The 26,839-nt window shown below is 36.4% G+C and overlaps 2 protein-coding genes across 7 annotated transcripts in view; both read left to right on the forward strand.

The window, feature by feature from the left end:
* Positions 1-11,747, forward strand: part of LOC5579856 (synaptic vesicle glycoprotein 2C) — a 93,181-nt gene extending 81,434 nt beyond the window's left edge. For all 3 annotated transcript variants that reach the window (XM_021854647.1, XM_001651483.2, XM_021854648.1), the window contains exons 2-6: positions 8,928-9,071; positions 9,494-10,025; positions 10,092-10,240; positions 10,303-11,122; positions 11,186-11,747. In XM_021854647.1, coding sequence (XP_021710339.1) covers positions 9,035-9,071; positions 9,494-10,025; positions 10,092-10,240; positions 10,303-11,122; positions 11,186-11,369 — 1,722 coding nt within the window. In that variant the 5' untranslated portion in view covers positions 8,928-9,034 and the 3' untranslated portion in view covers positions 11,370-11,747. The remainder of the gene's footprint in view (positions 1-8,927; positions 9,072-9,493; positions 10,026-10,091; positions 10,241-10,302; positions 11,123-11,185) is intronic.
* Positions 11,748-22,754: 11,007 nt separating this feature from the next.
* The window catches only part of LOC5579855 (oxysterol-binding protein 1), an 85,845-nt gene continuing 81,760 nt past the window's right edge, over positions 22,755-26,839 (forward strand). For 3 of the 4 annotated variants that reach the window (XM_021852528.1, XM_021852530.1, XM_021852529.1), the window contains exon 1: positions 22,755-23,239. In XM_021852528.1, the coding sequence (XP_021708220.1) occupies positions 23,055-23,239 (185 nt within the window). In that variant the 5' untranslated portion in view covers positions 22,755-23,054. The remainder of the gene's footprint in view (positions 23,240-26,839) is intronic. The other variant, XM_021852531.1, reaches the window with a different exon arrangement.

The following is a 26,839-nucleotide window of genomic DNA, read 5'->3' on the forward strand; positions in this document are numbered from 1 at the left end:
AAATCAACATTATTATTATTATTTGGGCTTAATCTTCGCACGAAGAAATTCTAACCAATGCCTCTCAACACAAATTTTTAAAATTCTATAACATTCAAAAGTGAAGGGGACTTTGACTTGAACTGATGCAAGTCCACTTCCAGTATGTATAAACATTGATCCTCTATTTTGTATCTTTAGAAATTGAATCAGAAAAATCTATTGCTGATACTATCGATACGTATGTGCACATATCTCGCCAGACGTTCAAATTCTGCACAATTACCAGTAAATTTGATGCAGTAAATTTCCCAATAAGCAGAAATATCTATAGATTGGCATGTGAAAATAAACATATAAATATTCAAAATAAAATTAAACAGTTTGGGTTGTATGCACACAGTGTTCTGGCGTGTGCATTGTCTCCAGCCAGCAAGTGCCAGAACAACGGTTGAGGTGCATTCATTGCATGCCTCCACACATGTCATGTGGTGTGGAAATGATGAATCAAGTTTAGAACCTACGTTGCACTTGCAACCCCGATGCCTCCTGCTGGGGAAACTGTCTGATTGCAAAATGATTGACAAGGTGATTGTGACCATTGTGGTGGCGCAGACGAGCAAACAGCGTGGTATAATCGCGCGGAAATGTTGGTTTACTCATGTCAAAATTTACCCAGTAGTTCGCAGTTGTACATACAATGTCGAAGATTTACATCTTAATCGCATTTCACGCATTTTCTAGCAACACGAGTTAGTTTTCTCCTCCGAAAACAAACATTTCGTTAATTATTCACATTAAATTGAACTAAATTAAATAGATCCGCGGCGTTTCGCATTCATACCACACGCAAAGCTTGAATCAACTACGTTGCACTTTTAAACCGTGGTACCATTCGTTCTAGGACAGAAAAAATCAGTTCCGGCAAGTCTGTTGCATCTTGTCAAACAAACGCTATTCATCAGCAATGTTTAGTTGAACTCTGTGGAAAACTTCAGAGTCAGATTACATCTATAGCTGCAGCATGCACGCCATGTTCTAGACTTGTTGCCGACACAAGGTATTATGCACAAATGTTGGCGGCGTACGTCGTTCTCAAACTGCGCTGAGTAAAAACAAAACTGCCAACAGTTATTCTATGCAAATGGGGTCGCACGGTCGTTAACCTTGTACCAATGTGTCCTGCTTTGGGGAATGTTCATTCCTGGGTCAAGGTTGATGTTATGCTACCCAGATGATGTCACCATGGAGAACACACAATTCGTGTTCGTGATTCGTGATTGGTAAATTCAAGAAATTTGAAACTTGCCAGCTTTTCATGATTTGGATTAGCGATGATGCGAAGATTTCAGAACAAAGCTGCTAGATTTCAAAAATAACCACCCAGACAGCCACCCTACTTTCGTAAATTCCTGGGAAACTGATTTGAAAGAAGTAAGACTATTATTAAAAAATATGAAATCCCCTGGTGATGACGGAATTTTTACATCATCGCCAAGGAACTTCCAGAAAGTAACTTATTATTCCACGGTCGCAACGTGAATGATCCTAAAGACGAGAAGCTTTCTCATTCTTGTGGTAACGACTAGTATGAAAATGAGGGAACAAAAGGGTGTCAATGACAAAAACATAATTTTGAATAAATCTCCTTTGAAGTTTTTTCAGCATTTTTTCCATTCTATACAAATTGTTCTTCTTCTTCTTTATAGCGACTGGGACAGAGCCTGCTTCTCAGATTAGTGTTCTTATGAGCACTTCCACAGTTATTAACTGAGAGCTTTCTTTGCCGATTGACCATTTTTGCATGCGTATATCGTGTGGCAGGTACGAAGATACTCTATGCCCTGGGAATCGAGAAAATTTCCTTTACAAATAGATTCTCGACCAGCGGGATTCGAACCCACGACCCTCAGCATGGTCATGCTGAATAGCTGCGCGTTTACCGCTACGGCTATCTGGGCCCCTTGGAGACCCAATAACTGAGTTGGTTACAAGTTTAGAATTCAAATCCCTACAGACCACGCGGACCCCTTTGGTTTGTAGGGATTTGAATTCTAAACTTGTAACCAACTCAGTTATTGGGTCACCACGTGGCTCGGTAGCTTAGTTGGTAAATCGCTCGTCTAGCATACAAGAGTCCTGGGTTCAAATCCCAGCCGAGCACGTGGATTTTTTTCATAATTTCACCCATAATTTGTCCATCTTTACCACGCGTAATGAGTAAATTAATTTAATAATCATGCGGATTGAATTACCGAACAGCTCAATATAAGCGTCAATTGAACTTTTTTAGTTTAAAAAATATAAATATCCTATTTTTTAAATATGAATATATTATCCTTCTTCAATCAATTTCACTAAACAAATTTGACAAAAATAGACCAAACTGCTTGTTTGTACAACCAGTGAAATTTTTCTAATTTCGTCATCTATTTCTAGACAACAAATTGATGAACAGCAAAAATTCAGTGTATTTGTGTAGTTCTCTTTTCTTTGCACCGAAGTGACCAGATCAATCGTAAAAGACTTCAAGACAAACTGAAGATTCTTGAAGAATTATCATTACGCAGAAACTGCTTCAAATATTTCGCTGGAATTCAATAATTCTGCAAAAAAAAATCATTCGGAAAATCTTCATAATTTGCTCTTAATATTTCTATGACTAATGCCGCAAAATATCATAGGCATTTTGATCAAATTATTTTTCAGGTATTAAGTAGAAGCTACTTCCAGAAATTCGTACAATTCTGAATCAGCCAAGAACGTGCTGTGGGAGTTCTACAGGAATTACTATGAAAATCGTCAAGAGTTTCAGCAATGGTTTGATAGATTTTATTAAAAATGATCGCACGTTCAGAAATTATTAGCACGACCACAATCGTAAGGAGTGTATTGAAAAGTATTCGCAAACATTCAAAACGGTATATCTCAGAGCAAGATTTTCTTCGGCATCTGTTAGTAATTTGAAAAAATAGCATACAAAACGCCATTTTATTGAAACAATATCACCCCACATCATTTTTAAATACATTGTAAAGTATTTCTGGTCATAAAATTGTTTGTGGGTTCAACCCAATATTTTTGACATTGTTAAATGTAAATATTAGCGACTACTTTTCGATACACTCCTTACTGTGTATAATACGGTGCGACCTTAGTTCAATCCATTACTTCTTCCATAGATTCTTCAAAAATCTTCTGATAATTCTTTATGGATGTTCCAGAAACTTCTCAAGAATTACTTCCAGGAATGCTCACGGCAATTTGTCCCAGAACATATATGGGCCGTAGAATTTTTTTCAGACACTATACATTGATGCATTGAGATATGCCAGATTACTATGGTTTTCTAACGATCAAATAAGTTTTTGTAACAATTCTTACAGTAAGTTTCCCAGAATTTTCAATAAAGATATTCTTAATCCTTCAAACGAGTCAAAACTTTAAGAGGTCATTCACAGACATGATAAACCATGAAAAACCTTATCACATCTTGCATAGTCCATCATAAGAATCTCCTAGGTTATCATTTTTTTAGAGTAGGTATATAGTAGTTAGGTTATTTTTATATCCTGTAAATAAAGAATAAAATAATATGTTAATCAGTCCACAGTTCGGGAAGTCTCACCTCTGCGCCAACTGCAGCCAGTACTTATATCTTAGAAATCCCGTAGGTACGAACAGATGAAAGGTACCAAGTCAAAAGGTAGAATAATTAATATCACTTGAGATAGGTAGACATGACAGTCCTTTCCCCTTTAGAAACTTCTAATAACTCTTTAAAAGCCACCTACAAGTTGCAACAACTCATACAACGAACAATCGAAAATATATCCAAAGAATTCCACGATCTCATCTTAAATACGCAAATTTGCTGATTCCATGACTACAACAAAACATTCAAATCATTGGATTTTACTGCCCAACATTACATTTGACAAATTCGTCAACACCAAAGAACAATTTCGTTCATCTCAATACAGCAATCGCTTCATAAAAGAACAAATATGTTCACAAAACGACAATTTCGTCAGCTCTGTAGAACAATTTGGTTCGACTCAAATCGGCAATTTCACCGCACTTTCAAAAACAGATACAATTGGCAATTCGCCACCCCAAAGAAAATCGATAATCTTCAACACACGTTTCCATGATCCTCGTCGCCACTTTTATATCCTGTAAATAAAGAATAAAATAATATGTTAATCAGTCCACAGTTCGGGAAGTCTCACCACTGCGCCAACTGCAGCCAGTACTTATATCTTAGAAATCCCGTAGGTACGAACAGATGAAAGGTACCAAGTCAAAAGGTAGAATAATTAATATCACTTGAGATAGGTAGACATGACAGTTATCAAATTGTAATTTTTAAAATAATACCAGAGCTTATAAGGCCAAACACAAAACAAGGGTAAAACCACAACACATAACACATTTTTATAAAAAAAAATAAGGCAAATCTAAGCTCAAAGCTGAAGGACCCCTAGGTTGTTAACCTCTTGAAATGCTAAAATAATTGTAATACAAAAGACAAAAGGAAAAATAAATACGAATCACACGGAGAAAAAATAACCATCATAAGAATGAGTATGACTTGCATCGAGTTTGTATGCGTATTAAACAGTTTATTTGTTTAATAGATTTTTCAAGCTCCCTGCTGAGTTTTTTTTTGTTTGATCATGGGTAGGGAAATTCTTTCACTGTCCTACCCATGAGTTTTTATGCGTTGTACATGCCTTACCTGTCCTATCCACCTTTCGCGCCGCTGTTCTTGGTTGAATGTTTGTAGTTGGCATATTTTCCTGACACATGGAATAATGCCAAAGTTGTTTCAATTTTGAAACCGGACAAAAATCCTGCTGAAGCTTCTGACTATTGTCCAATCAGCATGCTTTCTTCTATCAGTAAACATTTTGGAAAAAAATATTTTGAACAGAATGACGGTCCACATCAACGAAAATTCAAGTTAAAATTCCATCATGGATTGGACATTCGACCACTCATCAACTTTTACTCCTAACAAATTTGAGTCGTAGCAAAAAATAGCCTTTAATATTCAAATGGTTTTACTCTTTTAGACATAGAAAAATCATTCAACAGTATTTGGAGGTTAAAGTATAAAACTTACAAAAAAAATTACAAAAAACATATATGTTTGTTTAGAATAATGCAAAGTTATCTGTCAAATCGTACATTTCAGGTTAACTATCAGAACTTCAAATTTGACAAATTTCCTCTAAGAGCTAGTCTGCAAAGTGACATTCTAGCAAAATTCTCACCGCCAATGTACGAAGCCTGCGCCGCTGCGCGCCATCTATAGTAGTTAGTATTAAGGTGAAGATGCATCAAAGCCAAATCTCAAAATTTCAAGAGCACAAATCTGGAGAACCAGATTACTATTCACACTGAAAATTTGATCGCTTGATCACCACTAGCGAGTGACCAATCGATTAAGTTTCTAGCTTAAACGGATGACTAGTTCTTCAGATTTGCGCTCTAGAAGATTTGGTGTTTGGCTTCGATTCATCTTCACTTTAAGTTTGGATGTTCTTTCTTGATACTTGATACTTCTTCAAATAAACTGAAAGCTCTTCATTTGAAATTCAGATAAAAAAAACTTTCAAAAATTACATTAAAAGCATTGATGCCGAATACAACAAATTAGCTGTAATATATTATAAGCAATATAGCAATAATAGCTTAATTTGATCTCACCAAATTAGATTGTTATGGCTACATAACACAGAACACCTGCTAAGGTTACCTTTACCTATGCTTAGCGTTTCCTACTACTTTCTTGCAAGGGACCTGTCAAAAGATCTGACCCGGCCTCCTGAAGCCTGCACTGCTGTGTCCACCACCAAGTCTCCCAAAAAATCTTCCAGCCTTGTTTCAAGGGATGGTTTCCAGAATTTACTTCAGGAAATCCATGCGCACTACATCGCTTTTCTAGAATATTTTGGTTTCGCCAGTTGTAACTTTAGGGGATCTTCCAATGTTTCTTAAGTTATTTTAAGAAAAACAAAAATCATTCTACAGTTCTTAAAGAAATTCATTTGGTGAATTTTCCAGGAAGATTCACGAAAATTCCTATTGCAGTTACTCCAATTATCATATCAGAAATGTTTATATGGATTCCTTCAAGGACTCATTTACATGTAGCCTAACAATGATTACTGTAAATCCTCAAGGGATTATTCGAGAAAATTTAATAGTCTCCAAGGAATTCCTCTTCAAGGTTGACCTGGGATTCCTTATGAAGCTCCTTCAGAAATTTCTCTAAATATTTCAGGTTTCAAACCAGCTAATAGTATAGTAAATATTCTAGTAATTCCAATCATCTAAGCAATTTATATACGAAACCTCTCAAGACTTCCTCAAAAGCCCAACAGTTTTTTCAGAGAACTTTGTGGGAATTCATCAAGGGTAACTATCAAATTTGAAAATTTCACCTATAATTTCTGAAAATATCCTTTATATTTTTCTGGAGATACTCCTGGGAAAATTTCTCTAAGAACTTCTATAATAATTCGAGAAGGAAGCTTAGGAACAATCTTTGGAGTACTTCCTGAAGCAATTCTCTGGATGAAACGATAATTTTGAAGGAAATTCTCGAAAATCCTTGGAGAAAATACTAGTTGAAATCGTGAAGATGTTGTTCACGGGAATATCTTGGTAGAAGTTTTAAGAAAATGATGGTAAAATTGATGGAATCCGATTTTTCTCTTAAGCCGTACATTATATTCAATGCTACAAGTAAAGCATTGTTTTTTTTTATAGAAAGGAAGAATGTACTCCTTTTAATTCGGACAATTTCACTGATAAAAGAAAAATCTAATCCGTAAATTTTCCTCTAACATTGTCAGCTTCAGAATTTGCTTCATCTTTTTGGAAGCATGATGGTCGCTCGACTCGAGGTCCAACCGTTATTTAGTTCGGTTGATCACAGATAATTTAGAAATTTGAACACGGAAATCGACAGCAAAGCTCATCGATTTCATCATAACAAACTAATTGCACAAATCAATGAATCAACAAACTTGAACATGATGATCATGACTCAAGATAATCATCAGTGAAACACACTGAATCCGTGTTGGGTGATGATCTATGCACCCATAGGTTGACGTATACAAATCTGAACAGGAAAGCTTCTGGAACTTATGTGGAAAAATTATGGAATCTTCGTTGTCGGTTGTTAAATTATTTCATGAAGCAAAACTAAAGTATTGTGGAATATATTGTACACATAGAATGTGTAACAAACGTGTGGATTTTTATCAGTGCAGCTACGCCACAATGCACTGAAAATTTGTGTTAAGCATCTCCTGTAGAGTCTCTAAAGACTTCTGAGCAGCTCTAAAACTTTATTTGGGTTATCTTATTGACGTTACGTCCTAACTTGAACAGAGCATCATTTTCAGCTTAATATTTTATGAACAATTATTAACTCAGAGATTCCTTCGCCAATTCACCATTTTTGCATGTAGGGTAAAAGCACCGGTTTTGGACATCCTAAGAGAAAATGTCAATAAAAATTAAATGGGGAGCCGTATTTATACTACAAATATGTCAAATGCAAGCTTTCAATCCATTTTATGTGTGTACAATATCAAAACTGAACTATAATCATTTTTTTGCTTTGAAAATCCCGTTGGCCAATAAAGGCCAACGGAACCAGTTTCGGCCAGAGATTTATCTTCGGTTCCAAAATTGCATTGTGGCCAAATTAGGAGTGCCTTGGCCAAATTAGGTGTGACGAGTAAATGAATGTAGCTCTATCATGTGAATGTAATCTGCTGAACACGAAAGCACAGACAAACAGACGTAACACTTAGAACAAATCTCGATCAAAATCATAGTCACGAGGACATGTACGCCCAATGCTAAAATCGGTGTGTTTGGCTGACGGGCCAACAGATGACGGTAGTGTGTAAACGTCAAACACGAACAAAAACGATGCGAGCGCTACGGGTGGCGGATTGGCCACTCATCGTAAAAAAGATGGTCGATGGACAATGATGAGAGTGTGGCGTCTGTTTGTCTGTGACGAATGGTTTCATGTTGATTGGCAATGTAAAACGGTGTGTAATCCCCTATGGCAACAACTGGTGTATGGCCAAAACCGGTGCTTCTACCCTATACTTTTGTAGAGCTTGAGCTTGAGCTTGAGCTTGATTGGCCGCCCGTGGATGCACTCCAGTATCGCCAGATCAGCTGCACTTACACAAGGAACCAACCGAATGACTGCTTGGGACTAACAGGCATCCTCAGTGTATAAGTGCTGGTGTTCTTCTATTTTTTTTAGGCAACAATGGCACCTGCCACGTCAGAATGCAGCCAATGAGGGGAAGGGGGAGGAATTGATGATGCATTGAACTGACTCCCACGTAGACTGTATATTCCACTGCATCCACGTCAGTTCATGCGGGAGTGTATGGATTGGGGGAAAGGCATGGCAGAGAGGTTTGCTTTTGTGGTTAGCAGACTGCCTATGTATCAGGCGTAAGAAAGGCGTGCGCGTGGAAGTAGGAAGCGTTAGGGAAACGGTTTCTTGTCCGTCTCTGGTTCTAGCGTTTGCTATGAACGAATAGTTTGAGTGTGATATATTTAGAATGGAAGTTAGAAGCAAGTGAGAGATATACAACTACAACAACTACAAAGTACGAGGAAAGGGACGGGCCTGGGATTGAACCCATGACCTTCTGCATATGAAGCAGAATCGGTAGCCATCAGACCACCAACCCCGTCATTCTACCCTATACTTTTGTAGAAGGCACAAATAGACTCTATTTCCGTTTGAAATGCAATACCACGAAGATGTTTTAATGTTTTAATAACAAAACACATGTCTAAATGTTTGAAATTATAAAAATGAAGCCTAATTTAACCATCAGCAAAACACAACTTCAACTAAAAGGATACGTTTTTTTATCATCTAATTTCAGACTTTCAACCGAAGTAAATTCATCAGTTCCAACCGCCCAACTGATATTTGATTGATCCTTTTTTTCTCACGGGAAGAAAAACACACAAAACCTCTTGCCTACATAGGATGGTAGAAAGTGAAACCGATTCTAAACATTCAAAGTGTAAGTATCCGTAATATTTAGAACTTATAATTCATGAATTTTTAATACCGTTTTGTCTCTTACTACTAAAAGTGGCTATTTTGGATGTTAAAATAAATGTTTAAATACTTTTCAATATTTAGTTATGTAGAACTTGCAATTTAAAATTTTCTTTAAATCAATTAAAAAATAAGTCGATTTTCCCATACAAACTTCAAGCTTGTTCAGATTCCTTTTAGTATTGATGGATTCCGATTAAACTTTCCAAGTAGCTTCTTGGAGTCCCAATGATCAAAGGTAGAGATATAACTGAAGATGTTTGCACTTTGAGCGTTTGGGTCATCCTAATAAGTCAAGCATCGGAATTTGAGACAAAACGGAAGTCGGACATCGGAAACCGATAAACTCTTGGCTGCTAGACTAATATTTTGCATTTCCTGCAGATACCAATGTAAAGGACGACAGAGTAGCAAACGGCGTCGGTTCGAACGAGTATCCGAACACCGTATCATCGGAGAAAGCCAGCAAGGCTGACCATATTCACCAGACCGGCTTGCAAATTGTTGCCTCGAAGCAGGACAAGGCATCGCTCGACGCCGAGCGAGGCTACACCAGCAAGGCTGACTTCGAGCAGGCAATAGAGCTCACTGGTTATGGCAAATTTCACTACATCCTACTAGCAATATGTGGTCTCGTAAGCACCAGCGAGGAGATGGACGTCATCTCGATGTCCTTCATCCTACCCTCAGCCCAATGCGACCTCGACTTGAATACTCAGACCAAAGGATGGCTCAATTCGATTATCTTCATTGGCATGATGGTTGGTGCTTATGCTTGGGGAAGCGTTGCAGACTCGCTGGGTAGAAAGAAGGTCCTCATCGTTATTTCGATCATGAACGCCATCTGCATTGTTGCTTCCTCGTTCTCACAATCTTACGAAGTGTTTATGGTTTTCCGTTTTCTTAACGGTGCTGCGTAAGTTCTTTGTCGAATATCAAAGCATGATACATTTAACCTTATCTGCCTTTGTTTTTTATATAGATTGGGAGGCAGCGGACCAGTTATCTGGTCATATTTCGCGGAATTCCAGCCGAAGGCAAAGCGTGGATCCATGTTGAGTTTTATGGCAGCTTTTTGGACCATTGGTAACCTTTTGGTTGCGGGATTGGCATGGCTGATCATTCCTACCAGTAAGTTCAAAGCTAAGTTTGCAAGATCAATATTTTCGAAATCTATTTATTCTCTCCCACAGACATTGGATTCTACACACCCGCATTCACGTTTAACTCTTGGCGTATTTTCTTGATGGTGTGCTCGATTCCATCATTCGTCGTCGCAGGTCTACTCCTCTATCTACCGGAATCTCCCAAGTTTTTGCTTTCACAAGGCAAATTTGAAGAGGCCCTCGCTATCTTCCGAGGTATCTATGTCACCAATACGGGCAAATCAGCGGACCTCTATCCCGTCAAAGAACTTCTAATTGACGAACAGCTCAGAAACGAACTTGCAGATGTGAAGAAACCCATCAAGAACAAGTATAAACGCATGTTGCACAACATCATGGACAACAGCAAACAGTTGTTCATGTCTCCGATCCTCAAGTTCACTCTAATCTCGATTACGATCAACTTTACGTTCCACATTGGCTACTACGGATTGATGATGTGGTTTCCTGAGCTGTTCAATCGCTTCGATGAGTTTATTCGTGCCCACCCAGATATCGAAGAGGCTGGAGTGTGTCAGGTCACCGACTACGTGGTGGGTCACGGATCACATGGCGAATCTGGAGTTTGCTCTGCCACCATACCAAGTACAGTCTTCCTGGAATCACTTATTACTGTTGCCGCAGCGCTTCCTGCCAACGTCATTGCCGTATTGGGGATGGATAAGCTAGGCAGGAAATTCTTTTTGGTGTTCAGTACAATGTCAGCTGGGTTCTGTTCGGCTTCCATGTATTTTGTTACCAACAAGAATCAAAACCTAGCAGTATCAGCAATATTCAGTGGTGTTATCTCAATGGGTAACGCTTCGTTAGATTGTCTGATTACAGAAGTCTTCCCAACGAATTTAAGGTAAATTTCAGATTGTTCAAACTCAAATTATTCATGTAATACATATTGTTAATTTCTTTACAGAGCAACTGGCGTAGCCATTTCTATGGTTGCAGCCCGTCTAGGCGGTATTATCGGTAACGTTGTGATAGCAACCCTTCTGGATATGTACTGTCCAGCACCCACGTTCATTGTTGCGGTACTATTGGCTGGTGGCGGTTTGATGTGCCTCTTCCTGCCAAATACTACAAAGACCGATCTGAACTAGAAAAGCCTTCTAGACTTAATCATAACGCAGGACGTTTCAACTTTCTTTCACCCAGCTATGGCATCTTCTACACTACATCTGAATCTTTCCTTTCTGTCCTTTTGTGGAAATCTCAACACATCACGAAAGATCTTGCAATCGATGAATTTAATATAGCTTTAAGTTGAATATTATGAGTGAATATATTTTGTACAGTATACATGAACGTTTGCTGAAAAATGAACGGCAAACATGGAACATTATCAATTGAATATTGAATGTTCAATTTTTAAAGATTATGAATAAAGAAAAAAACTGAACGAAAAACAAAAATACAAACTTAACTTAAACACATCGGAAAGATTGTAAACCTCAATAAAGAATAATAATAAATCGAGAGTAATTTGTTAAACATAATATCACTTTATATATAATAATATCCAAACCGTACAGGTTAAGGTTCGCTTTATAAAGTATGTATAAGCAATTTTATGAGACATTCGAATTACGTTGTCTGGGGGCCGCTCATTATTATTGTTAAAAAAATTACCATGATACCTATATGACGCTGATCACATTGTTGTTGGTACTGTAGTCCCCGTTTTTTCTGGACATGTTTCTACCCGGTTTCCATGTTTGATATTACCAGTGGATAAAAGAAATTCTTCCTTACATAATTTTACATGGAAAGATTGAAAATCTCGTAGCAAAAACACCAGGAACAATGTTGAAGGAGCTCATTCAAATGTGAACATGAGCATAGATGACCGTAAAATTCGTAGTTGCTACTCCGTGATTGACCTGAACAATTGAAGTTGCACAGAGATTTAATCAATGGGGCTTGAGATTAGCTTACCATTCCTCAATGTGCACAAATCGAGAGCTCAAATTTTAAGAGGGAAATAACAATCATCGTTTTACAAATTTTCAAAACCAGTTTTTTTGCTCAATGTTTTTTTGAAGCAATGTTTATGAAAATCTATCATTGCATTGCACTTGCTATCTGTAATGCAGTGATAAATTTTCACGAGAAGATCTTTAAAATTGAACGAAAGAACTGGTTTTTCATTTTTGGTGATTGCTGATAATTGAATGATGGATTCTTCAGCCTTAAACGTCAATAACGGGGCCGGTCATGTCCTTACGGTCATCGGGGAAGAGAAGGAATGCTAGTTAGACAACCGTTGTTACTAGAGACCGAATATACATCTGCATCTCCACAGTTGTAAAATATATTGGGTTAGTGGGATAAGGTAAGGATCTGGGAGTTACCTATGGTGATACGATCCATAATATATTCACGCCCAGTGGCGCGGGAAATGGGTAGGACAGGTAGGACATGTACTTCCCACAAAAACACCTGGGCAGGACAGTCAAAGGGTCCTACACACGATTCCACAAAAAAAAAATAACAAGATCAGTAGAATGCTATTTAGGGATCATCCACAGTGTGACAGTACGTGTGAAAAGTATTGGAAAAAGCGTGACAGAGGGGGGAAGGGGGGTCTAGGAATCTCAAAAAAACGATGGACATCATATTTGTTACTTATTTATTTATTTCGTCAAGTATAGGTAGACTACATACAATAATTACAATACTTTCTTACATGCTATGGATTACTTCTATTGTTCTTTAGCTGTGTTTTAAGCTGCTCTTTGGACATAGTAATGCAATGAATTCGCAATGTACATTATACTGACGCATCATACGGTTTATTGGTCCGTTTTGAGCATAATGCGTTCTGCATGATTTTTCTGAAAATAATTTTCTTGTTCTTAAATGCCGAAAGGGTGTGTAGAAGTTTAGTTAAGAAAGAAGTGCAGCAGAGTCTACACGGTTCGAAATAATGTTGTTTATAAAGAGAATCATTGCGAATTCCCGGCGTTGCTTAAGTGTTTCCAAGTTGATGAGCATGCAGCGTGCTTTATACGACGGAAGTGGCAGTACAGTCCAATTCAATTTCCGAAGGGCGTATAAAAGGAATTGCTTCTGTACTGATTCTATGCGTTCTTCGTGTACGACATGATACGGGTTCCATACTAGGTGACAGTATTCCAAAATTGGTCTTACATATGTAGTATACAGTAGTTTAATAGTATATGGGTCTTCAAAATTGTTGCTGAACCTCTTAATGAAGCCAAGCATGCTGTTTGCTTTGTTTATTATGGAATTATAATGTTCTACAAAAGTGAGTTTAGAGTCTAGGATTACGCCCAAATCCCTTACAATTTTACACTTCTGCACTACTTGATTTCCTAAAAATACTTCAATTGGTGGTGTTACATATTCTCGACTAAATGCTATTGAATTACATTTTTTTATATTGAGCTAAAGTAAACTTTTTTGGCACCAAGTGAAGAATAAGTTAATGTCATTCTGGAATTCTTCTGCTTCGCTAGAATTACTTACTTCCATGAAGAGCTTCATGTCGTCTGCATATATAAGAAATTTTATTTTTCTAAGTAAAAAGGAAATGTCGTTTACATACAAAATAAAAAGAAGTGGGCCTAAATGAGAACCTTGGGGTACTCCAGAGGTTACAGAAATGGGTGCTGATAATTTATTTTGAAAGCGCACAATTTGTTTCCTATGTGATAGATATGACTGGATCCAACTCAAGAGTCCTGGCTCCATTCCTATTTTTTGCAATTTGAAGATTAATAATGGTATGTCGATTCGGTCAAATGCCTTACTGAAGTCAGTGTAGAGGGCTTCGACGTGCTTGCCATTGTCCATTGCATTGAGAATAAAAGATACAAATTCTAGCAGATTGGAAGATGTTGAGCGGCCTTTAAAAAAGCCATGCTGCATACAAGTAATTTGGTTTTTTACTTGCTGGAGAATTTTGTCGTTTACGAGAGATTCAAAGAGTTTGGGAATACATGAGATAATGGCAATTCCGCGATAGTTCCGTATGTCAGATTTTGTACCTGATTTGAAAACAGGCACCAAATATGAGGATTTCCAAGCTACTGGGAATTTCCCATTATTTAGAGACATGTTGAAAAGGCGTTCTAAGGGAAGGGTAAGTACTTCTGAGAGATTTTTGAAGAACACGGGTGCAATGCCATCCGGTCCTGCTCCCTTAGTTGCGTCCAGGTTTTTTAGTGCCGATAAGATTTCTTGTTGTGATAGTTTTTCAATAGATATACTATTAGAAATTTCTGGGAAAAAAGAAAAGAAACTGCGGTCGCGATCTTCTTCGGAGTAGGTGGTATACACTTCTTGGAAGAAATCTGCAAAGAGGTTGCAGATATCGGAAGAGTTTTCACCTACGTTTCCGTCAAAATGCATTCGCGAAGGGAAATTGCTACTTTTTAATTTTGTGTTTACATAAGGCTGATACAAATATTAAATTTCTTTTATGTCCGAGACCACTTGGAAGGTACGAGGGGGGGGATAAAAATAAATAAGGAACAAAAAAATAAAAATTAAAAAAAAGTTATTTTTTCGAATTTTTATTTTTAATGATAGTTGTTAAATTGTTTTTAATCGTCCTCTGGATGATTATTTTACTTGTTTTTTACTTTGTAAATTGAAAAAACCTAACTGATGTCAAAAAAATCATGAATCTTTTTTTTTTCTCCCCTTCAAAATTTTCGGATTTTCGAAGGGGGGGGTGACATAAAAGAAAATTAATATTTGTATCAGCCTAATTAAAAAAGTTTTTAGGACATGATTTGACTTCGGATTCGACCTTACGATTATATTCTTCATGTGCGGAGTTAATGGCAGAGTTGAGTTGGTTACATATGTCATGATAATTTTGTAAGTTGGTGGCAGTATTTTCTTTTTTGTATAATTTATGCGCTTTCTGTTTCTTGTTCTTTAGGTTTTTCAGATGTGGGCTAAACCACACCAGTAATTTGTTATTTTGTATACGTCTTTTTCTTCTTGTTGGCACAGTTTCATTAATTATTTGTTGAATAATTAATGGAACTTGTCTACTTCGGTGTCGACATTCCCTTCAATATGTTCAATATACATGAAAACTTGATCAACGTCGTACTTATTCTTATGGAGGATTGTCAACGATGGACGATCAAGTTTTTCATGGTATTTTCACGCCTAGTAAAGCGTGACATGGTTTGTGCAAGACCCCCAAAAGTTACGGCTCGTGAGAAGAACTTTTAGGATTATCTATAGTGAAAATTCTAAAAAAAACTAAACTAAACTAAAAAATAAACGGTAATCATGACAAAAACTTTCAAGACTTACTTGAGAAAATCTCAAGCGTGACGTAATTTGTGCATGACCCCAAATCGACGTTGAAGTTTTTTCAGCATTTTTTATTTCTACACAAATTGTATGGGAGTCAAGAAACAATTCAGTCTTTTAAGAATTATGTTATTTTTCCTGTTGAGCGAAAAAATCACGCAAAACCCATAAAAATGACAGTTTAACCCCTCTACGTTGGAGCCCCTCAAATATACTAACTTTCAATTTCCTTCAGCCTATGATTCCTTAGGGATAAAGTTTTTCATAGTTTCACAATGCACAAAATATTTGCCAACGTTTGTCCTACTCATGGTTTCGAACGTGGACACGCCTCTGTAATTCGATAACCACTTTGTACGGCGCAATATATCAAACACTACTAACGATCCGCGGCGCTTTTTCGTTTCACTAATCACTACACGAACAACGCGTGACATGTTTGATCCTGCCCTCATTGCCCGCCCCCGCAGTAGCAAGCGCCAAGGTCGAAAGACCAAACATAACTCTAAGGGGAGCAATTATCGTTGAAACCAGGCCGCCATCGGCACCCATCGTTTAAAATTCCAATTTTATGTCACTGATCGCTAGTTTTCGATAAAACTTAAGGGTGGTCCTTTCTGTTTTCTCAAATTGATGGACCCCTCGTACGCCAGCTAGCTAAACAGTTTGCGAAAAAGCCCATTTTTTGATAAATATAGGGTATTTCTTCACGTGATATGTCTCCTATTTCGCTTGGAACACAAAGCAAACTTAGTGGCATCGTATAGAGAAAGAATATAGCTTTCATTTGAAATCGAAAAAATTTTGGTGGCCATTTTGAATTTGGCCGCCATCTTGAATTTTGATAGAAAAATCGTTTTTTCACCATTAGCGCACCGCTAGTTTTGAATTCTGAGATCACCATTAGAAAGCTGAGAAAAAAATGCTTAAGATAGGCTACAGAAACTAGGTGAGCAATGGTATTTACCCTATCAAATGAACGATTTTCTAAATCATGTTGTACGATTTTGACGCATATGGCAAATGCAATCAATACAAAAATCTTTTTTGTACTACAAAGAGACAAGTTTTCAATCTTTGGTATTTTATCGAGTCGAGTAAAGAATATGAATATTATTTTAAGTGAAAAATCTGGCGGCCATCTTGGATTTTGACGCCATTATGGTTTTAAGTAGTAGAATGATTTTTCACCTTGTTAGCACTCAACATGTTGAACTTTAATGCTACCGTTACACTTTTTATTCTTCTTGTTCTTATTTTTCCTGACGTTACGTCCCTACTGGAACAGAGCCAGCCCCTCAGCTTAACTAGCTTTAAAAACAAATTATCAAATATGATTTTTAACGCTTGTTTGCTACCTGAATGATTCTTCTGCATATCTTCGAGTTGAAAAATAGCATTATTTCTTTCATTTATTTGGTCTAAACCATTGATAGAAATGAACAATCAGTTGAACAGTTGAGATAAGATAAGAAAAATAGAACCTGATTGTTATTTTTTAACGGAGACCTCATAATTCAACATGATGAGCACTGAGATGGTAAAACCACAGACAAACAGACGTAACACTTAGAACAAATCCCGATCAAAATCATAGTCACGATGACATGTACGCCCAATGCTAAAATCGGTGTGTTTGGCCGATGGACCAACAGATGGCGGTAGTGTGTAAACGTCAAACGCGAACAAAAACGATGCGATCGCTGCGGGTGGTGGATTGGCCACCTACCATATATTTGAATCGGCCGTTAAAAAGGTGATCGATGGACACCGGTGAGAATGTGACGTCTGTTTGTCTGTGCTAAAACATAATTTAACTGCTAAAAACCAAGATGGCGTAGAAATCCAAGATAGCCGCCAGATTTTCCAACCTCGAAATAATACACCTGCGTTTCGGCATTACGTCCACATTGAACAAAACCTGCTTCTCATCTTTCAATTTCACTATTTTTAACGAGCATGTTGGGCGGTAGTAAAAACGATACTTTATGGTTCAGAAAATCAATTATGTTTTTTGGGATGGTACACAAATTATGTCACGCTAAATTTCAACTTTTTCGACCACCTCCCCCCCCCCCCCTTTGTCACGTTTTTTGTATGAGACCTCCGAAAATTTTGTAAGGGTTGTCACGCTTGGCTTGACCCACCTCCCTGGGAGCGTGACGTAATTTGTGCATGACCTCATTTTTACTTCAAAATGTAAGATTTACATTCTAAATTAATGCACTTTTGTCAATGTTTTACGTTAAAACTACAGATATTACAACAAGACTTACTAATGTCCCGTTGCCCAATCTATAAACTTCATTCAATGAATGGTACAAAAATGTTTGTTCAATACAATCAATGTTTTTGGCCGGTTTTCATTTATTGAATTTATTTATTCAATATTACTGAATTCAAAGATATGTCGTAGAATTATTCTGTTGTCAGAAATCGCATTATAAAAGAAAATTCCTGTCTAATAACCTGGATTTATAACTAATAAGTCTGAGTATCTGGCTCGGTTCCAGTAGGGACGTAACGTCAGGAAAATGAAGAATAATAAGAAGAAGAGTATACGTAACCTTTTTTTATTGGTGGTCACTAAATTCGACATGCTGAGTGCTATCAAGGTGACAAATTCATTCTTCTACTAAAAATCAAAATGGCGTTAAAATCCAAGATGGCCGCCAGATTTTTTCACTTAAAATAATATTCATATTCTTTACACGACTCGAATAAAACAACAAAGGTTGAAAACTTGTTTCTTTGTAGTACAAACAAGATTTTTGTATTGATTGCACTCGTCCAATGCGTCAAAATCGTACAATATGATTTAGAAAATCGTTCATTTGATAGGGTAAATACCATTGCTCACCTAGTTTCTGTAACCTATCTTACGCAATTTCAGCTTTCTGATGGTGATCTCAGAATTCAAAACTAGCGGTGCGCTAACGGTGAAAAAACGATGTTTATATCAAAATTCAAGATGGCGGCCAAATTCAAAATGGCCACCAAAATTTTTCCGATTTCAAATGAAAGCTACATCCTTACTCTATACGATGCCACTAAGTTTGCTTTGTGTTCCAAGCGAAATATGTGACATATCACGTGACGAAATAGCCAAGATTTATCAAAAAATGGGCTTTTTCGCAAACTGTTCAGCTAGCTGGCGTACGAGGGGTCTACCAATTTGAGAAAACAGAAAGGACCACCCTTAAGTTTTATCAAAAACTAGCGATCAGTGACATAAAATTGGAATTCTAACGATGGGTGCCGATGGCGGCCTGGTTTCAGCGAGAATTGCTCAGAGGTTAAGATGGGGGGAGGGGGTCGAGCCAAGCGTGACAAGCCTTACAAAATTTTCGGAATACTCATACAAAAAGTTTGACAAAGGGGGTTGGAAAAGTTAAAATTTAGCATGACATAATTTGTGTACCATCCTTTGAATGAGCTCCTTCAAATGTGGCTAAAAACGTAAAGTAATGGGTCCGCCAGAAAATTTCAAAGCTGGTAAACAAACGGAAAACATATGACTCGAAACGTCTCATAAAATGGCTTATAACATGTTCCATGATTGCATTTCAACGGTTCAATTGCGTTTTTAATTTGAATGATGTACAGATAAGATTGGTTAAAATTGAAAAGTGTTCAGTTCAAAAGCGGTTAAATCAACAAAGATACCAGGTATGCTTCAAACACTCATTTAAGTTAAGTACTTTTTGTATATTTTTGGAAATCATGCGCCCCAAATGGATAACTGATATAAGAAATATAAGATATAGGGTAGATGTACCAATAGTGGAGGTCATGGTGGAGGTACTAAGCACTATTAAAGTTCATTTAACCGCCTAAATTCAAGAAGCGCAATTAATGTACATATTAATGTTGTAACGGGAAGTAACGACCATTGACTTAATGAGAAAAATGATTTCATCGCAGCAATCCAGGGCATGGCAGTGAAAAATAATACCTCCACTATTGGTACACTGTTCCTTTAGTTGCGGTATATTTTTAATTTGTGTTACTATAGTTGCGGTATCCGTGGTTTTCTTATGGGATCCTCCACTATAGGAACACTTTACCGCAACTATTGGTACAAGCAAGAACAGTTTTAGCAATTTTAGTGATATTTCATCAGTTTTAAAGCAATTTGAATGCTCTTTTCAACTATTCCATGTATCAACAAGCCAAGACGTCGATTGGTAGTGTCGGTTCTGTGGCTAATGTAATAAAATCAGTGAAAACGGCACTACCGCAACTATAGGAACACCCACAACTAAGGGAACACTTACCCTAGCCAATAATTTCATCAGAATAAAATGGACAACACGGTAGGGCATAAATTCGGATTGGCGAAAGCGACTAGTTTTACACCATCGATTAAAATTAATACAATAAGTAATACAATACAGCATAAAAGTACTAAACTTAAGGGGACACGGGAGACCGTGTTATTTTCCCTATCTTTCGTCACACTCTAACAATAATCATCAAAACTTTGTGGAAGCAAATCTCGAGTTTTAGTGAACCGATGAAGCAGAAAATGTATCGGGTTGTGCACTACATATATATAATCATAGTGATACATTTTTGCATCGATATATGGAGTGGTTCTTGAGATTTGCTTCATGAAATGGATAGGGTGATTATGATGACGTCCCGTGCGGCCTTAAGGCACCATACTAATAACAAATGATTCACAACGTGCTATTGGCCAAGCATATCGTTCATTCAAGTCATCGTTGCCATGTCTCTTAACCGGCTCTTCAGTATCAATATTGTCATTATTGCTGAGGAATTTCTTCACACCCCTTTCAAAACATCCTCCACAGTTAATTCCTCTAGAATAATGTGTTCAAACCATGAAGGTCACCAGTTTTGAGAATTCATCAGTAGTTTGGCCAGTAAGTCATCTAACAATTACTTCTCATATTGCTTTTAGAACCCCTAAAACTATTTCTTCGATTATTTATCCACGAAATTCTACAGTGGTGTTTTATGAAACTTATCTACAATAATATCGAGGTATTTGTCCAAGATATTATGAATCTATTCCTCTAAGCATTTCAAAATTGATAAATTTAAACAATAAAAATTTCCCAAAGTAGGTATCTATTTTTGATTTTCTTCAAAAGTTTCTTCAACCTTTTTCTAGGGATCAATTTGGGTTTCTTCCAATGATTTTTGAAGAGTATTCCAAGCTACTCATCGAGATTTTTTTTAATTATTCCTCCAAGAATTTCTTCAAAAGTAAAACCAGGGATTTATGCCACAATTTATCCCAGAATTTCTCCATGGGACTCTATAGGTTTTTTTGGGTTTCTCAAACATTTTTTAAACACCCTCTTCCAGAAATCTTTGGAAATTCTTGGAAAAAATACAGTCGACTCTCCACATTTTCGATGTTCTCCATCTCGACATGTTGTCAATTTATCAAATAAATAACATATGGGCTATACAATGTTAGGTATCAAGGAGTTTCTCTGAAAGAATCATGCAAATCGGTTAAGTTATTTCCAAGAAATCTTAAAATAACAAAATGATGTTTTTTTTAGGTTTTGAAGATCTGTCTACGACCAGAGTGGTGCCACTAACATAAATGCTCATATATCAAAAACGGTTGCATCAGATTGCTTCATTTTTCACAACAGGCTCTCATCACAGTATTGTTTCGAAAAGTGAAAAACCGAAAACACGAGAAAAAGTCTGTAGCTTCAGATAATAAAAAGGGGTTATGGCTACGCGTCAGTCCCCCAAGAAATTTTGAAATATCTTCGGATTCACCAGACAACCAATGATTGAAATCGACACAGATTCTAAAAGTAGAAGCGTGTTTTTGAGATTTTGTGAAAATATGGTGCAAAAATATAGAAAAACAAAATATGTATGTGAATATTCGCTGTTATAAAAAATGATGCTGTTAGTAGAGAGAGAGAGAGTAGTAGTAGTAAGAAATTTCACAAACGTTTTTTCGTCCATGAAATCCTCTTCGAATTCTCATCGCGAATTCCCTAAAAAAATATAAAAAATTGAAAGAAATTCTCAAACAAATAACCTTTTTAATTCCTCTCTACTTATTATTTCATGGATGCTCTCTGAACTTCCTGCCATGGATTTCACCAATGCATTGCAATGATATTATTTCTTATATATTTCTCTGAAGGTTCCTAATGAAAATGTTTTTAAGTTTCTCTCTAAAGTTTAAATCCTTATTTAAATCCAATTATAAATAGCGATTATCTGCCCATATATTCAAAGATAAGTACACTCATCGTTTTCAGTGACTCCTGATATCTATTACAAATACATATATGCACTGCTGTCATTCTGCGAAAACCACGTGCTTTCAATTCAGGCGGGAAAGATTTTCCATTCATTTAACCTTGGGGTGTCAGTTCGCTGTAACGGCTGCGGGCGTACGACCGCCGCCGGACTCTAAAATTACATAAGATGATCAATAAAAATAACAAAAGAACAAAAGAATTTATGGGTTGTTCAAGCCAGCTGTCTCCTCTCTCTCTCAGTTGAAAATCGCAATAGGGTCCTAAAGCCCTGCCCTAATTTTAGTGCCAAATGCCTAAGTTTAGGCCAAGAAAACATGTTTACTCAATTTTCTAATGTTTTCCGTTGGTTTAAGCCCAAAAAACATTTTTTTGAGATTTTCTCACACCTTTTGGCTTAAACTCAAATTTTGTGTGTATTTTGTTTTCCGTGTCCCTTACGAAATGTCAGATAGGAACAACCCCAGTGGTCGAACTAAAACCCCTGTGGTGTTTTTGTCGACTAAGCGAACGTCAAACATGATCAATAGTGTCAAGGTTCATTTATGGACCAAATTTTTAAATTAAAGTTTAAACATGATCTAGCCATTATTTGAGCGGGAAAAATTGCTAAAGTAGTTACAGTAACATGCTCTTTCGTGTAATTGAATAAAAACAAGATTTTATTAAAATTTTAGGACCCAATTCACTCCGCATGACCCAGTTTTCCATACTCAATCTTGAAATTGGGTTAAATAAACTAACTTTTGGGTGCTGTTATTTCACCGTGAGTGCGATGTATTCTCGATGTTTTCGATAGAACTGTCAAAAATTGGTCCCTTTGTTTTGATACAGTTATTCGTTTAGCAGTGCAAAAACAGGAGACGAACGAGAGATCCGAAGAAAATCCGAAAAAACATCAGCAGTTGTGGAAGGAAACTGTCAAAATATTTTTCACATCTCCGATCATTGTCGTCGCGAAAAAATGGTGGACGTGGGACGTGGCTGGTGATTCAAGAGCAAAGTTTCAGTGATTATGATGGTGATCTCAAATCAAATTAGAAAACCTTTGTAGTGACTAGGATTGTATTCGGGTAGTGCATTGTTCAGAAGTACTTTTTACCGCAATAGTGTTGGCTAGAAGCGCGGGTGTTCGATTTCAGGAAGGGACGGTGAAAGTTTTGCACGATAGTTGGCAAAGATCCGCAGTGCTGGTGGTCGGAACGGAATAAGACAGTCATAATGTCGGAAGTGGTGCCCTCGGGGAAAGCAGGGCTGCCTGCGGCGAACGTTGCCACAGCATCCGGGGCAGTCGCTGCTCAAACTGAACCAGACATGAAAGGCTGGCTACTAAAGTGGACAAATTACCTCAAGGGATACCAGAAGCGATGGTTTGTTCTGTCCAAAGGGGTACTTTCCTATTACAGGTGAGCCATTCAAATCTCTGTTTGAGACATTGATTAGTCAGCATTGTTTTCTAGTTCATGTCCATTATCTTTCATCTGCTCATTATTTACTGGTCCTACTACAACCTGCTCTAACCATATTTGCCATCATACAAGCCCATAAAATCCTAAGTTAACTTCCTGAATGTTTCCATTTCTATAAGAAAAACTAGAATGTATTAGGAATGCAAACATTCCATCATAGGCAGACACGCCAGCACACGAAGCCCAAAGATTTCTGTTCAAAGACACTCTGGATCACCTGTTTTTTTTTATTCGTGTTTGCGGATGTGTTGCACTTCAGTCATGACAACGCAAGGCCGTCCAAAAATGTTACGAAACAAGCGTCGCTTGCAAAAGGGTGAATGTTTTTACCCTGCGAGAAGATTCATTTGCTTCTTGAGCTTTTTTACATATGTTATTGAAGTACAACAATCATGTGTTCAGTGAACAATTGAATTCATAGATTTTTATATTTAACTTTTCCGTGTTTTTGTGTTCTATTGACCATTTCTGAATATTTTGGACAATAAAATGCGTGTACATAAAAATTCTAAACAAATGTTGCTATTTTTAATAATAATAGACAGGTTTATCAAAGTCACTTACGTCAGATTAAAAACTTCTTTTACATAAGTAAATAGTATTTTTGTCGCTGTATACATAATTTTGGACACTCCAAAAATAATGAGGAGATCACTTTTAATTCCCGTACCTATATTTTTTTTTTCTTTTAACTGGAAACATCTTAAGAACTATTTTTATTGTTCGGTACATGTTAAGTTAGTTTTCTCTATTAGGTTATTATTCATTATGTAAATTTGATGTATATATATGACCTTATAACTATTAATTTCTTAGCAAAAAATCCTTCTGGGACAATGTTGTCCATCCATCCGGGAAAAGCGGGAAAACCACGAAATATACAAATGACCGGAAAAAATACGAAAAATATCGGGACATTATACATCATTCGTTGGTTGAAGCGATTTTGTGCAATTTTTTCCACATTTGTTACCAATTTCGTGTGAAATGCTTCTGGAAATTCTATCTGAAGATTTTAAGCAAACGAGTTCTTAGGAAACATCAATTAAATCCCTGAGAAGTGTTAAGTAAAGTATTTAAAAAATCCTGGAAAGTGTGTTGATGAGATTCATTTCGTTTAAGATTCATGGCACATTTTGGATTATATCTTTTCTGGAATGCTTTATAAAATCAGCGCGTTATAGTTCTTTGGAAGTGATTTGAAGGATTTTTCTTGAAATTTTGGGCAAATTCCTAACAGTTGGTTAAAATCAGAGCTAAAACATTTTTTTTTTTTTGAAATTTCTTGAGTAATATAAGTGGTTTTCCAATGAAATTCTATACACAATCCTTAAGAATTGCTTTTATTTTTGGATTTCTGAAGTAACTGATAGGGACCCTTCTAGTAGAAGCCTTAATTGTTTGGATTACTAATTTGGCTAGTCCGTATAATGACAAAGTCTTTGTGAGGTTCCTAACAAGATTTTGTATATATTTCTGTAGATTTACAGCAAATTCTTCCTGACATTTTTAATGAATTCATGAAGAGCTTTTTTTGAATGATAAATGGCACGGTCGTTTAGATAATACTGAGCAGATTTCTGGTTGTGTCTTGATTTGACGATATTCTAGACAAAATATTTTATGTATTCTGGGAAAAATGTGTGTTTTGAGCAATCAAATGATTTTGGCCATGTTTAATATTATTTTCAACAAATTCAAAAGTTCAATGTAGTTTTTCAACAACAAAAAATGGAATTGAATTATTTTCAAAAACATAAACCTAGTCTAAGGTTACTTCCTCAAACTATATGATTTGATAATTCATGAAAGTTTGCGTCAAAAGTCATCAGTGTTAACCCTTTTTTATTTTAGAACATCGTCAAATTTCAAAATAAGTACTATAGATTAAAAAATACTGTGAATTTTTAGAGATTATTGGACAAACAAAATTTTTTGAAATTTGACGATGTTTTGATTAGTTCTATTAAGTAGTATTACCTACTTAATATTTGACATTCAAAAGCATGCAAATAATCTTGTACTGTAAGTAAGCTACTGAGCTATTACGGTATAAAGCTTCCTATATCCACCCATCCGATGTATACAAGCGTGTGTAATCGAAGAAGATCTGTCTGTGCTGTTGGGATTTGAATTCAAAACATGTAAACTTCTGAATTATTGGGTCATCAAAATTTCGGCTGCGCCGCTATCAAAACGTCAGTTTACATGTTCAGTAGACAAACAATCAGAACTTAAGATTTCCAAGTTGATAAAAGCAAGTACAGTTCCAGTTGGATGTCGTTCATAAGCAGTTGATAAGTTGAAAACATTATATATTTTTTACAAAAATGATTATTTGCCTATCATACAAAAAAAAAACTTTGTAGAAAAAGAGCAAAAATTTATTAATTGATTAGTTATTAATTAATAGTACATTTCTCAGGCTAGCACATTTTTTTAGAGTTTTGGTTACTATTTTAATGCAAGCCTCTATTTTTAATTATAAAGACATTAAGTCTCTATTTTAATACAAATTATCTCTATTATCTGGATGCCTAGAAGAATTTCTTCCGAATCTCATGCTCAGGTCCAAACAATTCTAAAGCAATTCAACGCATCCATAAACATTCATTCCAGAGTTTTTGAAAAAAAATGGTTGCGACATTTTTCCACGTGATCCTACAATTATTTCTAAGCCAATTTTTCCATTTATTCCAAGCATTTTCAAAAGTCTTTTTTTTTTCAAATATTCATCCACGTTTACTCTCAGGAATTGCACGAAAAATCCTTCAGGCATTATTCGATGATATCTATTATAAAACTTTTTCAAGAATTCCTCGATAAATTTAACTTTGCATTCCTCATTACACACTCAATCACGATTTGCTTGTTCGGTAATTTTTTATTTTGGGTACGAATTGTAAATCATAAAAAATACCGAACTTTCAGCTTTTTGTTTGAAAACTTCTGAGGTTCAGTAATAATTTTTACTTTTCACTGAACTTCGGTTGCTGTCAGACCCAATTTTCCAGTATTACCGAACAGGCCGAAAAGTCAGTAAAAACAATTACTGACTATTCAGTAGTTGATGTTTTTACTGACTTGTCGTCAAAATCAAATCAAAACAAACAATGCGGGGAAGTGTCAAATGAGAATCTCCTGCTGTAAAATCGTCCGACACCAGGAGACACGGCTATGGCAACCAATCTTTTCCTGCCCTTATTTTGCGCTTTCTTGTGGTAAGTAGTCGAAATTTAGTGAGAAACTCAACCATTTTAAGCAACCAAAAAGGCTCAGGACTGCTTACGTTGGTAAATTCGGTTGGTAAATTCATCTGCATCATTGAGTTTGCCTCTTGTATGCAAACCTTCCATAAAATGATTTTGTCACACATTTTTTGATTACTTCCACTGAGATATGAGCATATCGTAGATGTTTATTCGTACGAAAAATGCATGTCGATGTCCATGTTCATGTCGATTGGGTTTTAATTTGTATTGATTTCTGAAAAAAACAGTATCCTGAAAAGCAAAGCATGGAGCATGGGAAACTGGA

This window comes from Aedes aegypti, chromosome 3 (assembly GCF_002204515.2).
Source record: "Aedes aegypti strain LVP_AGWG chromosome 3, AaegL5.0 Primary Assembly, whole genome shotgun sequence".
NCBI lineage: Eukaryota > Metazoa > Arthropoda > Insecta > Diptera > Culicidae > Aedes > Aedes aegypti.